The sequence below is a fragment of the Magnolia sinica genome, chromosome 12 (assembly GCF_029962835.1).
Source record: "Magnolia sinica isolate HGM2019 chromosome 12, MsV1, whole genome shotgun sequence".
In the NCBI taxonomy this organism is placed as follows: Eukaryota; Viridiplantae; Streptophyta; class Magnoliopsida; order Magnoliales; family Magnoliaceae; genus Magnolia; species Magnolia sinica.
In genome coordinates, this window is record NC_080584.1 from 20943867 (window position 1) to 20958287 (window position 14421).

Below are 14421 nucleotides of genomic sequence, written 5' to 3' on the forward strand. Positions count from 1 at the left end.
GAAACGGTTAAAGGGTTAAATTTTAGTCTGACCCTTAGTGTGGAGTTGCTACTCTTAAAGACTCCTTCCCACTCTAGCCAGACTACGCCCAAACCAAGATATCCTAGTTTGCCCAAACCAAGATATCCTAGTTTCAGAGTGTTTTTCCTTCCCTGGCTCGGGTGGAGTGTGGACTCCCCCATTCGGAGGAGCTTAAAAGACGAGGAATTTGCCCGGTTACTCATGCTCCTTTCTCGAGTGCAGGAGCTTGAGATTGCCCCTAAGGTTCTTAACTTTGTTTCTTAGATGCCTGAAAGAGGTGATGCCTTCTCAATGCAGTCTTTCTATGATATTGTCTCCTCCCCTGTGGATCCTACCTCTCTAAGTTGCATGGACCCACCGTGGTCATATGGGGCCCCTCTAAAAGTATCGGCCTTTGCCTGGTTGGCTGGCTAGTAGAAGTTGCATCCTCATAATTGACAACCTCCAAAGAGGGGCCTTGTTCTACCAAATGCATGCCTGCTCTTCTTCTAGGGTGTGGTGTTTGTCCCCCATCTTCTTTTTCATTGCCCCTTCTCCAGTGCAGTTTGGTCAAGGGATTCTGTAGCAAGCGGATGTCTCTTGGGTGGTCCCTTGTTCGATTGAAGCTCACATTAGATCTTGGGATGTTGGAGGTGTTGGGAAACTTGGAAAAAGGAGGTGGAGCCTTGGTCCACTCACCACCTTCTAGGCCATCTGGCTAGAGAGGAATAATCGATGTTTCAACGATGTGAAAATCTCAGTCAGCGGGGTTCTATGTAGAGTCTTTTGGTCCATCAGCGATTGGGCTCTAGGTTAATGTTTGTGGGTTGTGGGTTGGGTTTGAGCTTTGAGCTTTTGTATTTTCGTCTTTGTTTTTGTTCCTTTTTATAGGTCTTCTTAGTTTCAATCTCTTTGTTTTTCTTTTTCTTTTTTTCTTTTCTTCTTCTTCGCTTGTTTTCTTGCTTTCTTGGCTTTTGCCTTTTAATAATATTATCATCTTTCCAAAAAAAAAAAAGGGAAATTATGTATCAGGAAAAGAGTTCTTGAGTGTCATTATCAAAGAAATTTTGGTAATGAATAATTGTGACAAATTGAAATAACATCAACTGCATCATTCAAATGGGGAAGATTTGGATGTTGTCAAATACCCACCCAATCTTATGTATTCTCTAGCAAAACACAGAACGGAAAATGAGCTCAGATTTCCAAAAATATTGGTGCACCCATTCATATGTGAGATCGCATGCTTAGCGATCCAATAATCATATGCCAGACAACTCATTTATAGATGACTTATAACAATATTAGCACATTTTCTGAACTATGAAAGTTTCGTTAGTTTTACTGTTAGAGAAAGAAATATGCTTTATATAGCAAGCAACCTATTTTTGTAGATAGTCACCTGCTCATGTTGAACCACCGAATCGAGCTGCCACCGTTGTTCAAAAGTGGAACCCTGCAATATCATTAACATTCAGGCAATTTGACAAGTAAAATCGCAAATAAACATGGGGGAGGCAACAATCTTACTTTAACAAATCCAAGAGAATCTGTTGAATTCATTGTGTTTCTGTAACCCAAATTCTTAGGCTTCTTCTTTTTGGGTTTTGTGGACATCTCTGTGCTATCAAGTGTTGTCAGCTTTCCAAAGTCTCCAGTGGACTCAACTTCCAAGTTTTTCTTGAGTTCGGATCCACCATGCAATGAACTCTGGTCGTCCTGGAAAGAACTAGTATCTCCACTTGAAGCATCAGTTTTATTTGGCAGTTGCATGCCCCCAGTAACTCCAGCACTGAAAGGACTGGCAACCCTTTGCCTTGCAGCTGTACGAACGCGCTTCGTTGGAATGGAACCGACATTTAGGCTACTGGAAGGCCTTTTTACTGTTAACAGGGATGGTTGATTTCCCATTTTGCTTTCTACACAGTGCCCATAAGACGAATCAGCCCCTACTTCATATGGTCTGGTAGCATATGACTTCTGTGAGTTTTTCCTCTTTCTTTGAGCGAATTTTGATGACTTGCTACCTTCAAAAGATCCATGTAAATCATACACCCCTGTTTCTCCTTCATCGTCTTCATATGCATTCTCTCGAGCTCCAAACTCTGGATTCAAATATATGATGTCAAGTATATGACGTTTATAAGTAAGGAATGAATCAAAATATTCTGAAACAATACCTGCAGCAGAATCATGCAAAGATGCCTCGACTTCCTCTTGGCGCCTAGCATTGCCGATTTTCTGAAAAGAATTTTTTGATAAGATAGATTTGGACCTACTTTTCATCCATAAGAATGGACACTACCAATGAGAAAGATAAACACCACATAAGTTGCTGAATCGTTGGAGTGACATACTACTCATAAACATAGCTATGGAAAAAGCTCAAATCAAAAATTTTACTTCTTAAGCAAGAAATTAGGAAATAAGAAATGCATATGTGGATGGGTCATACACCAAAAGTGTTCCTTTTAACGGGTGACACCATAAGGATGAAAAAAAAAAAACTTTTTATGAATAATGTTCAATTTTATTTTTTCAATCAAAAGTAAAAGAAATGGTACAAAGAAAGTTAAGTAGAAACGAAAACCCGAGACATAAAAGTAGTACAATAAATACATCAAATAAGAGGGAAGCAGTTCCTAATACAAGTATCTTCTCCTAGCTCCCTTCTTTGGCAAGGTTTGGCAAAGAAAACGAAGTTATGGAGACAATCAAGCCAGGTTTTCACTCGAATCAATGTGCATGTTCACTATAGCAGTTTCACAGAAAACAAGGTGGCATTGTTGCCACACATAATACAGTTACTGATTATATACAACAACTACAACACAAATGAAAGAACAAATATAGCCAGGAATAATCTCAATGTCTAAGGATCGGATAGTCAAAATGATTTTTTACATATCAAGTATGGGCATTGGCAAGCATAAGATATTGAAAATAGATATCCATAAGGATGACATTGCCAGTGCTATTTCTCACACAACAAAGATGCATAAAGAACAATTTGCCAGCATGCGCTCACCTCATATTTTGCCCAAAAGGATTCCACAGATCTCCTGTAGTTTTCCATCGCGACAGGGGGGACAGTGTAGAAGAGGCTTTCCTGACAATTATAAATAAATAAATAAATAAAATCAGTGTCTAATGTTTCATAAGCAACCAGGTGTGTAGCCACATAGCACGAGCTACAATGAAGACAAGAAGTTAGGGACAGAAGTTCTACCTGCCATGTCTAACATCCTCAAAGAACGAAAAATATAAACACATGTAAAGTCTTTGAAAACGATAGACATGGTTTCAACCAATCAGCCTTCAGAAACAACAAACTTGATATGCTAAATACCAAAAAAGTAGAAAAGAACCAGCCCATACTTCTGAAAATCGATCTTCCCATGTCACTTCCAAAATGCCGGCATCGGATATCCTCTCCGGGGTGGTTGGTGCTTCAGCTTGAACAGGACAATCCAAGGAGCTGTTATATTTCAAGAACCTTACGGCATATCTCTGAAGTGGAAAACGGAGATTTCGTCCAGAATCTCTCTCCTCCAAATTTTTGCCAGTCCCCTGCAACAGCAAGAATCAGTAAATACCCATCACAAGTTTACAGAGTATTCAAGTAAGGAACAAACAACTTAACAAGCAAGTGCATCCAATTCATTCAAGTAATGCATGAATCATGAACTATGAAATTGAATGAAAAGATGGATACTGGTGAATCACGTAAACGTAAACCAAAGAACAAAAAATGTTCCTTCATATAGAACCACAGATTCATGCCACATGGACACTTTAATTGGACCCACAAAACCACGTTGACACGCATGCAGGAACGTCTGAAACCAGCCAATAAAGGAGACTAGTTCCAGTGTAATGGCAATGTGATATGGACCTAGACCTCTAAGCTGGGGTTTTCATTTTCCTTGCCTCGGGTTAGAGTGTCAAATTTTTCAGTTAATTATATTAATAAAAAACAAAACACATCCCAGTGTCATTAAGGAGAGTTTACAGGAAATTGCCATATCCTGGAAATAAACATAAAAGCAAAACCTTTAGAGATGAAATGCCTCGATGCCCAAGAACAGAGGCAGCACCATTGCAACATTTTTTAACTAGAGTAACCCATTCTGAAGCCCTAAAACAAGAAGCCTTCTACATCAGACATGAAAGGATGCCCAAAGAATGTGTAAGAATGCATGGTCACATATAAACGCAATGCAAAAATGTTCTTAGTCATGCAGACGTGAAGGCAACACATTATTCTTAATCCATATATTGTCAACTTAGTCATACATTTTTTTACATGCTTTATTAGCAGTTCCTTCGAGTAGACGTGGCGAGAGGGTATAGGAATAATACGACGGGAAATAAACTGTCTTAAATTATGCCAGCCTGTAATACCATGGCACCACTGTCCTAGTTCAGCTATTTATTGAGTATATAAATTAATGGTCAATGCCAACCCCTATTAGTTGGGGGATAAGGCTTTGATGATAATAATGAATGGTCAAAGAAAACAAGTTAGAATTAACACTTTTCTTTCTCTTTCTTTCCTGTTTTTCTTTTTTACTTTTTCTTTTTATCCTCTCTTTTTTTCTTTTTTCTTTTTTGAGAAGTCAAAAGTAGAGAACCATAAAAGTTGGAATCATATCCACCAGTAAAAACTAAAACGATGCAGAAAAAGTCCTTTAAAGTTTAAACATAAATATCTAAAGAGCAAATCCAAAGTAATAGCATGGCAGTAGTTGAACAAAGTAAACAACCAGCGACTTGACGTGTTCTTCAATCTTGTCTTTGACAGCTGCCCCAACCTTAGCCTTCCGCAATCCAAATAAAGCTGAATCGCATTCTTCCTCAAGGTGAACACCTGAATCATTACTCTTTAGAAGCACCTCCATTGAATGCCAGAATTGCAGGATAGCCTTTGCGAAAATGCGAGCCACTTTCTTCTGCTTCCGACATAGATTTGCCTCATCAAATTTTAACCGACCAGTAGAAGCAACCCAGTGAGACATTTGAGTTGCAGCAGTTGTCTTCCAAAGACGCTCCTATTCAAGGAATTAATAGGAAAAAAGAGGTGAGGATGACAGACACAGTATTGCAGTAACTAAAGATGAAAATGCATCTTCCACTATCACAAGAAAGATTAATGACAAATCACAAGCTAAACTCAAACTATAACATATAAATCGGTGAAATAATCAGGTCTAAAGAAACCTTCTAAATAAGCAGGGTCAAACATGGATTCTATATTAGATTGACAATGGCATTGAAAAGTTAAAGTCAAATAAACAAAAAACAGGTAGTGGGTCGTTCCTGAAAGGCAGACCTGCATATAATCATTCGCCAACCATGCCATTTCCTCAAGGACAAAATCCCAGTGAGATTTCCGCCGTTTCACTGAAGGGGAACTACTAAAGGATAGCTCGCCAGCCCTCTTAAGTCTAGCCTGTACATTAACATCGAAGTCAAAACTTCCCAGCTAAAACTAATAGTAGTTGCATTTAACAAATCAGAACTTGGAACTACAAGCAATGGACTAACCTCTATCATTTGAGCCTCTTCCAAAATAGCATCTTCATGCATCTTGTCCACTAGCTTTGAGCAGCTCTCTGTACAGTTTTGAAGCTCAGATGCAGCTGGAGACCCCTTCGCAGGAACGGTGGTCTCTGGAGGCTCCACATTGGAGGAAACAGAAGTACATAAAGGCCTACCTTGAGTGCACAAACCTGTAATTTTCGAATTGGATTTATCACCTAATGAATTATTCACATTTCCTTCCAATTTTGAAATAAGATGATCTGTCAGCTCCATGCCCTCAGTGTTGGTGGCAGGCTTCGATTCGCTATGCAAATTAGATCTGCTATGGCATATCTCCTCTTCAATCTTGATCTGAATTCCAGAGTTGCTGAGGTTAACATCATTATCAGCAACAGCATGCGCCTCACAAGCTTTGGACTCATTTTCTTTAACCTGGTTAGCGTCTTTTACCAAAGAGGTCCCTTCAATAGCTGGAGCCTGTTCTTTGGAACTTCCATCAGGACTGCTGCTAATCTTCCTTAATACTGAACACTGGTCAGTGACAACATTTCCATCTAAGCTATGACGAACCCGGGTACAAGAGAACTCTGAATCTAACCCTTTTTTTGTAGTAACTGCAGGCCCAGAATCAAAAATGTGATTTCTTTTATTTTGACCTTCATTTTCCAAGTCAGTGCCATCTCTATTTGAAGTCCTAAACCCATTAAGCTGACCAACAACACTAGAGAAATTTTCTGTCTTCGCTTTAGCTGCATAGGACACACGATCAGGACTAACTGAAACTCCATCTTCCCTCTCTCCAACTAACACAGGTTGATTATGTTCAGTTTTTCCAGTATCTACCCTGTCTTCTGACTGTCGAACTTTAGGCACATCAGTCATTGCATCATGAGCCTGAACAGCATCCAACTCCATATCCATTTGATTATCAGATGTGAGGATCTTGGAAACCACATTACCATTTGGACTTGTTGTTTTCGAGTTACAAATAGAAGAAACCGCGTGATCCTTATCCATGTGCACTTCACATAATGAACCCTTTGCATCCCTTGAACCGTGGCGAGAAGGAAAAATGGAAGATCCATTACCATGGCCAGATGGATGTAAATCAGTTGAAACTGCATCACGACTTGACCTGGATCTATTTCTTCGAGCATATGCTTGGCCTTTCACCCCAAGGCGGAATATTGCCGAGTCTTCCGACTCCTTTGCATTATTACTTCCATCCAGCTGGGAAGACTGTTCTGATGAGGCGATATTACCCCTTCTAGTGGGATGTACACCCTTCCTCTCACCATCAAGAGTATCATTTTCACCATCGAAAAGTAAAAGATTATCAGCAATATTTGGTTCCCGACCCAGAGGAGCCCCTGGTCTCCCGCTGCTGTCGACAGAATCTCCATGAGGTGAGGCAGTCAATGCAAAGCTACCTTTTGCTTCACTACAAGACCAAAACAAACCACTTGTCAACCCATAAGAGACTGTATTTGTTACTAACAATCTTGTCATGAGCACTTAGAGGGATAGTACCTAATCACATAGTGCTCAGCAAGCTGATCTGTGAGTGAAGTAGACTGTACGCTGATTGAGGTTGCGGGACCGAGTTTGAAGTCCAGTGGATTGCCCCCCTACAAGAGATAGAATGTGCAGTTAACATCAATTTCATACATGAAAACTGAGTAACGAATGCATCCCACCATCTTACTTTTTCAAGAAATTCTAGTTCCCTTCTCCGTTCCTCACGCACATCAAACTCTTGCCTACAATCAACAAATAACAAGTCAAAGCTTCCATGTGAAATGGCCACATAAAAAATAAATTTTAAAAAAAAATTAAAAGAGAGAGAGAGAGAGAGAAGAAGAAGAAGAAGAAGAAGAAGAAGAAGAAGAAGCAAACTAATGTTATTCCAGTGTTACCGAAGCTCTGCTTGAGCCTTTTCGATGGCCGCACGGCGGGGAGAGGTTTTGCTATCTACGCCTACTCCATCAATGACTCCTCCCATGGAATCAACCTCCGCATTTAATAAGAGAGCAGACCCTGGGCTGTGTCCATGCATTTCTTCGTTACTTACTCTTCAATAGGTATCTCTACAGCAATCTCCCATCGTATGATCAAGAGTTCCTCCAATTTTTACTAGTCAAAAGATAAATAGTGAGACTGAGAGTGATGAAGCAAAAGAGATGGTTCTGTGAGCTAAATCTAACAATTAAGTCAAAGTTCATGTTAGCCTGGATGGCTCATGATGATGCAAGGGCACCCTGTTACCTGATTTCTTCATAAAGGACTAGTTGCTTGATCTTAGAAAAGCATACCATAACGAAAGATACATTTCAAAGTACTAAAGAGAACAATGAGAAAGTCTCACTAACCAAACCAACAACTGAAAATGGTATGAGCAATCTCATATGGATTAAAGGAAAGATAAACTCATCTCCATCAAGTTTCTCGAGTCGAGTCAAACATTCAACAAATCAAGTTTTCCATGGTTTTTTTTTTTAATTTTTATTTTTATTTTTAATGATATCAAGTTTTCCTTCGTTAAAACATTCTACAATACATTTTTTATATTTAAAATAATTAATTAAACATTATCGAGTTTTTTAATTGCAAGTATTTTTCAATTTTAGGTGAGCCATCAAACAGCTCGACCCAATGGACTTTTGAGATTGTAGGCTTTTGTACTGTGGATTATCTAGAGCACCCACAACTGATTTGTGACATTAGAGATCTTAACGATTTGAATACAAAACACAAAGCAATAGTGATTAAGGTGGCAATAATCAATTAGTGGGAGGGACAGCATGTGAAGTGATAGGATGCTATTGCTAATTATGTTGAAAATATTTGAATATCACAAGGTAGCTCTTCATGAATTTCGTAAAAAATCAACAAACTGGGAATGGGTCGGATTCAGCTTCATACAGGTCAAACTCAGCCCGAGCTCAACCCATTTAATAAATGGGTAAAGAATCTAGGCCAGGCCTGTCCCGTGATCTATGATGAAATGACGGATCTGACACATGAGCAAATTCCTTCGGGCCCAACCCAACCCAACCCACCTATCACAAAATCATATAGGGGGGAAATTGATCGCAACTTTTAGCAAGGTTTCAAGCATCTCTACCACCTAAACAGCACAAGGTTGTTGAAACTAAGCTCAACCAGAAAGTTAATAAACTCAACCCGAGGTCCTGAGCTCAACCCATTTACATAAATTGTTCATGTTTTCTAACCTAGCCCAACCCTAAACACGATAAATTCGACTGTCTTTTAAGCGGTTTGGGCCGGTTGGCTAGCAGGTCGACCCATACTATTATCAGCGCTAACATTGATTGAAAATTTAGGCACAACACCAAGATGGAAAGCACAGTTAGACCTAACAACAGTATGAGATTCATCTTCAATCCATAGATTGGTGGCAGATATCCATATCAAAATAGAATTAAACCTATTCTTTCTGTTCCTTTTTTTTTTTCTTTTGAATTGAGAATTAAATCTTATTCTTGATGGTCTCAATCTTCACAACATTCAGACAACAAATTACACCACTAAATCCACAAGGTTTGAAGATTCTCCACTATTCCTAGTCAAAATTAAGACCGTGTCTATGGAAAAAGAGCTCGTTCGGAATGCCAATTGCCAAGAAACATTATATACACAGATCTAAGTTAACTGCTTCCAAAAAGCCATGAAAAACAAGGCATCAGATCGCTCACTCTCTTCTGCCTCATAAAGCATCAAAAATGTGAGCACCTTATCATCTTTCTCCTTGTTTTTCTTTTTTCCTTTTTCCTTCTTTTTTTTTGGCCACGAAAGATAAATGGGACAGCATTAATTTATAAGTCTTCCTTGAGATATCTGCTTTTCTGATCAGAAGTTCAATGCCTTGAGACATCAATGGATCGCCATAAGACATTATTTGGTCTGAACATTCTCCCAAACTTAACCACCACACAAGTTCATGAATCCATGTTACAAGCCATCTCATTCTTTAGGATTAAGGACCCCCAAGTAGAATTTTTTGATAAAAAGTAACAATAATTCAATTGACTAAATGTGTGGAGAAGTAAATAGCACCAGGTCTCAGAGATCAGTTTATAGAGTAATGCAGTTTGATGATGATAAAGAAACTGCATCGGTAATAGACTGGACCTCCATTTCAATCAATAACATAACTTCCTCAAACAAAAAGAATAGATATCGCCAGAGGGGTAGAGTTGCCAGTAAAATATAAGTTCTTTGAAACCCTATTTTTGTTTATTGACCCGCCTCATGATCAGCTTATCTCATGCAAAACGAATGGAGGAAAAGTACCGTGGTACATATTTATAACAACAAAGGAGGCACATAGCAGCACTAACTATCATGGAATTGAAGTATTGAACTTATGAGCCATAATATAAAACTTAGGCAAAGAGTGATTGCGCAAAGACTATAGCAGGAAACAAACATATCAGAAAATCAGTTCAGTTTCATGATTGGGAGGTCTACCACAGAAGCTATTTCCCTACTTAGACGATTGATAGAGAAATATAGGTAGAGGAGGAAGAATCTCCATATGGTCTCTATTGACTTAGAGAAAACATATGATAGAGTCTCTAAAGAGTTAATCTAGTGGGAGTTGGGAAAGAAAGGAGTTTCACGAGGATATATTGACATTGTTAAGGATATGTATGAGGGAGAAGTAAATGGAATTGGAGATTCGCGGCTGAGAGTAGGAAGATGTGGAGAGAGATTATTGTTTCTGAATATGATGTTCAACCTTGCGGTTGAGGTACAAAATCATCTTCACTTTATCATGCTTCTCATATTTGGAAAGCCATTTCTGCTACCGATCATCTCTTTCGTACGGGTATTGCTTTCTCTTTGGGAAAGGGTAACCGTATCCGCTTTTGGTTGGACACTTAGTGTGGAGATATTCCGCTCCAAGATCTTTTACAAGGTTTGGCTAGGCTCACTCCCGACCGGTTCGTCATGGTGGATCAATGTTTCTCTCATCTCGGTGTTGTTGTAATTTAGTCTCCCCTTTTTGGCGAAATTTGTCAAATGAGGAGTTGGATGAGCTTCTCACTCTTCTCAATTTGTTGAACCTTATCATGCCCTCGAAGCAAGATGAAGACTCTTTGGTTTGGAAAGTTCATGCTTCCGGTCGTTTCTATGTGCACTCGTTATATGGGTTGCTACTCCGGCTTCAGCCTTCCTGCTCCAGTCAATCACATTCTTTCCCTTATTTCCACTAGTCGTATGGCACTCCCCCAAGGATAGCAGCGTTCGTTTGGCTTGTGAGCAAGAAAAGAGTTCTAACAATAGATAACCTTCAAAGAAGGTCTCTCATCTTTCCGAATATCTACCTCATGTGCATGAGGGCAACAGAATCCGTTGACCATCTCATCATCCATTGTGCCTTCGCCCCGGCGAGTTTGGGAGCACTTCTTTCGCACTTTTCATATCACGTGGGTAATGCCTAAGTCAGTTGATCAGTTATTGTGGGCCTAGCATGGGAGTGGTGTGGAAAAGTCACAGAAAGCCATTTGGAAACTCGTTGCGACCGGAATTTTTTGGTTTATTTGGAGGGCTCATAACCATCGTTGCTTTCGAAACAAAGAATGCACGATTTTGGAAACTATTCGCTTGGTTACATCTACAGTTTCGGAATGGGCTTTTTATGTTAAATCAGCTAAGCTCACTGATTTTCCCTCTTGGTTTTCTTTTTTATCTTTGTATTTTTCCCATTTTCACAGTCTTCAATAAAATTTCTTTGTTACCTCTTAAAAAAAAAAAAAAAAAACATAAGAAATGTGGGGACCACTATTGACCAGATGAGTGAGTTACCAATTATTGTAGGCTTACACCAAGGGAAAGCATTGAGCCCATACCTTTTTGCATTGATTATGAATGAGTTGCCCATAGATTGAAAAGGCACGGATTTATGGAGGGATGTTAGAATCTAAAGGATTTAAAATTAGTCGACCTAAAATAGAGTATGTGGAATGCAAATTTAGTAATAATAGGAGTGAATCAGGAATTAGTTACTAGGAAGTTACCCAAAATGACCACTTTCGATACCTTGGGTCAGTAATTCATGAGAGTGGAGATATTGAAAAGGATGTTGCCCATAGAATTCAAGCTGGGTCGAACAAATGGAGATGTGCCTCTGGAGTTTTATGTGATCATCATGTACCGGTCAAACTAAAAGGGAAATTTTATAGCATAACTATAAGACCAGCCATGTTTTATGATGTTGGGCAATTAAAAAACAATGTGTTCATAGGATGGGTGTAGCTGAAATGAGGATGTTGAGAATTGAGAAGGACAAGTGGCAAGAGAAGGAAGGACAGAATTAGAAATGAATGCATTTGAGAGAACATGAGTAGCACCAATAGGTGATAAGATGAGGGAAAGTAGATTTAGATTGTTTGGTCGTGTGCAACAAAGACCAAGAAGTGTGTCGGACTGAGTTAGTACAAGTTGAAGGCTCTAAAAGGGCGAGGAGAAGGCCCAAGAGGATGTGGATGGAGGTAGTAAGAAAAGATGATGACCTGTAGTCTAACTAAAGGTTTGGCCCTTGACAAATTGGAATGGCATAACAGGATTCATGTAGCCGGCCCTATTAATTTGGATAAGGCTTAGATGATGATGATGGTGGCAATGAAGAAACCAAATCATGAGGCATAGCTTAGGCATCCCAACTGATCAATGATGATTATCTTGATGAGGTGGTTTGGATTAACAAGCTTTAGCCCGTATGACAATGTGCATGAAATCACCTTCAACCCAGACTTCCGTGGAAAGAAGGCAATTCCTCAAAACACTATGAATGACTCAAACCAATAGATGAAGCAAAAGAAGAATGGAACAAAGGTACTACTAGTACTAGGTTGGATCAAATTGGACAAGTCCTGGTCAACCAACCGGATTATCGCATGCGATTCAATAATCTTATTACACAAATATAGAGAGGTTACAACTATGATACTTAGCTTCAGCTAACAGAACATACACACAATGCCCAATTGAGTCTCCAAGTGACACCTCCTCTACTTGGATCCAAAAAAAAAAACAAAAACAAAACCAAAGGTCCACCTTTGAAATAGTCCTTATCTAGGTCAAACCTTCATCACCAGCCTTTGGAAGAAAAAAGACATATAACATCAGGAGGAACTAAAACAGCTTGTTTGCTTCCAGTAACAGTGAAGGTGGGCCCCACCTCTCTGTGATCCAAAATGTTCATGTGGTGGGCTCATCAGGAATTCACCATGCCTAAAGATCCTCCTTCCAAAAGTTCTAGCAAAACAACCAGTTACTCTATTCCCGTTCATTATGGACTATTAGACAAACCATCCATTTGCCAATAAGACAGCTATTATTGACTGGCATAGATAGTTTTATGTGGCATGCCAAATCATAATGGGCCCTAACAATGGGCAGCCTAGATCATTGAAAAGTGGGCCCCACCTGAACAGCCAATGGTTCAAAACAGAAGCACCGTTTTATCTGATCAATCATTCACAGATGGGAGAGACTTGTGATTCCCAGACAAAGTGTAAACTTTTACCCTGGACAATGAAGTAGCGGACATAGATGCATCCATGGACATGTTACCTACTTTGAAGAATCCGCGTACTGTAGAGAGGCAAGCAAAATGATACACGCCTCAGCCGAGAATATGTATGCCGTCCTCAAGCCTTGAGTTCCTACAGGTGGGCCCATGGTTTGGCAATCCACACCACCGATCTAGTAGACCCAACAGAGATGAACCATCTCCCCGAAAATTGCCCCAGTGGGACCATCCTAACCCTTCAATCGGTGTCCTCCAAATAGGCAGTTGAGAAACAAAATACAGCAATGGTCCACATTCGACATTAGAGAAGGGCCCAAGACCGGACGGCTAGGATCTTCGACAGACACAACACCAAGCAGCTCCAAAGAAAATGCAAGTCAGTGTCCACACCACTGCTATTCACAATTGCTACCGAACTTCACTTCCCATTATCAGTGCAATGAATAATGCAAGCAAAAACCCTAATAGTACGAAACCGCAATTGTAGTAAAAACCGGAACGAAATGAATCGCAATTCACAGAAATATTACATTCCGAAACCAATCCAGTTCAAACAGAAACTATAAAAAACGGAAGAAGAAATATCTTCCTCTTCATACAAAACAGAGGCAGAGGGAGAGATGGAGTGAGGTTTTCGAAGCTAAATTGCCCTAATTTCCACGTTCTTCTCAATTCAGACTCGAAATGGCATTGGTTTGAAGCAGTTGAAGAACCAAACGCAATCCACGAATGATAGAGTTGAAGGAATTCGCATTTTCTTCTTACCTCATGCGCGAAGGAAGAGTTCCGACAGTCCTTGGGAATAGGGTTTCAAGAGGAAGGCAGGAATTAGCGTTTCAAGAAGAAGGGTAGGAATTAGGGTTTCGAGGGTTCAGAGACAGAGGAGGATGATTTGGGGATTAGGGTTTGGGGAGAGAGAGAGAGAGAGAGAGAGAGAGAGAGAGAGGTTCTTCTGGTTTTTGTATTTTCTAGGGCTTGGTTTGGAAGGAGGGATCGAAAGAAAGGAGGGAAGAAGGAAATCGTCGTGCGATTTTGGGGAATGCCGGATTATTGCGAGAAAACCATTATTTCCCCTTTTTCTTCTCCGTTTTTTTTTTTTTTTTCAACGAAATAGAGCTTGTGGGGACATAGGCGTCATTTTCGTTTTTAAAAAAATTAAATTAAATTTGCATGCGCGCGTGCGAATCGTGTGTGCTACTTGAGGGACGCGAGTTTAAGTTGCTCCACGACGTGGATTCCGTACTGAGTAGCGTAATAAGTAAACTCTATGGGCCACTGTGATATACGTGTAGCTTATAATGTTGTGGGGCCCACTT

At 39.8% G+C, this 14421-nt stretch overlaps 1 protein-coding gene across 4 annotated transcripts in view; it reads right to left on the reverse strand.

Annotated features, from left to right (window-relative positions):
• LOC131221089 (chromatin modification-related protein EAF1 B-like) overlaps positions 1-14202 on the reverse strand; it is a 32474-nt gene extending 18272 nt beyond the window's left edge. Inside the window, exons 1-12 of one of the 4 annotated variants that reach the window (XM_058216201.1) lie at positions 13871-14202; positions 7461-7586; positions 7250-7304; positions 7075-7172; positions 5548-6985; positions 5333-5452; positions 4767-5051; positions 3379-3570; positions 3029-3109; positions 2181-2241; positions 1531-2105; positions 1403-1456 (exon numbers count right to left, since the gene is read on the reverse strand). In XM_058216201.1, the coding sequence (XP_058072184.1) occupies positions 1403-1456; positions 1531-2105; positions 2181-2241; positions 3029-3109; positions 3379-3570; positions 4767-5051; positions 5333-5452; positions 5548-6985; positions 7075-7172; positions 7250-7304; positions 7461-7586; positions 13871-13875 (3090 nt within the window). In that variant the 5' untranslated portion in view covers positions 13876-14202. Of the gene's footprint in view, positions 1-1402; positions 1457-1530; positions 2106-2180; positions 2242-3028; positions 3110-3378; positions 3571-4766; positions 5052-5332; positions 5453-5547; positions 6986-7074; positions 7173-7249; positions 7305-7460; positions 7678-13150 lie in introns of all 4 variants that reach the window. The other 3 variants (XM_058216202.1, XM_058216200.1, XM_058216199.1) reach the window with 3 other exon arrangements.
• Positions 14203-14421: the final 219 nt, after the last annotated feature.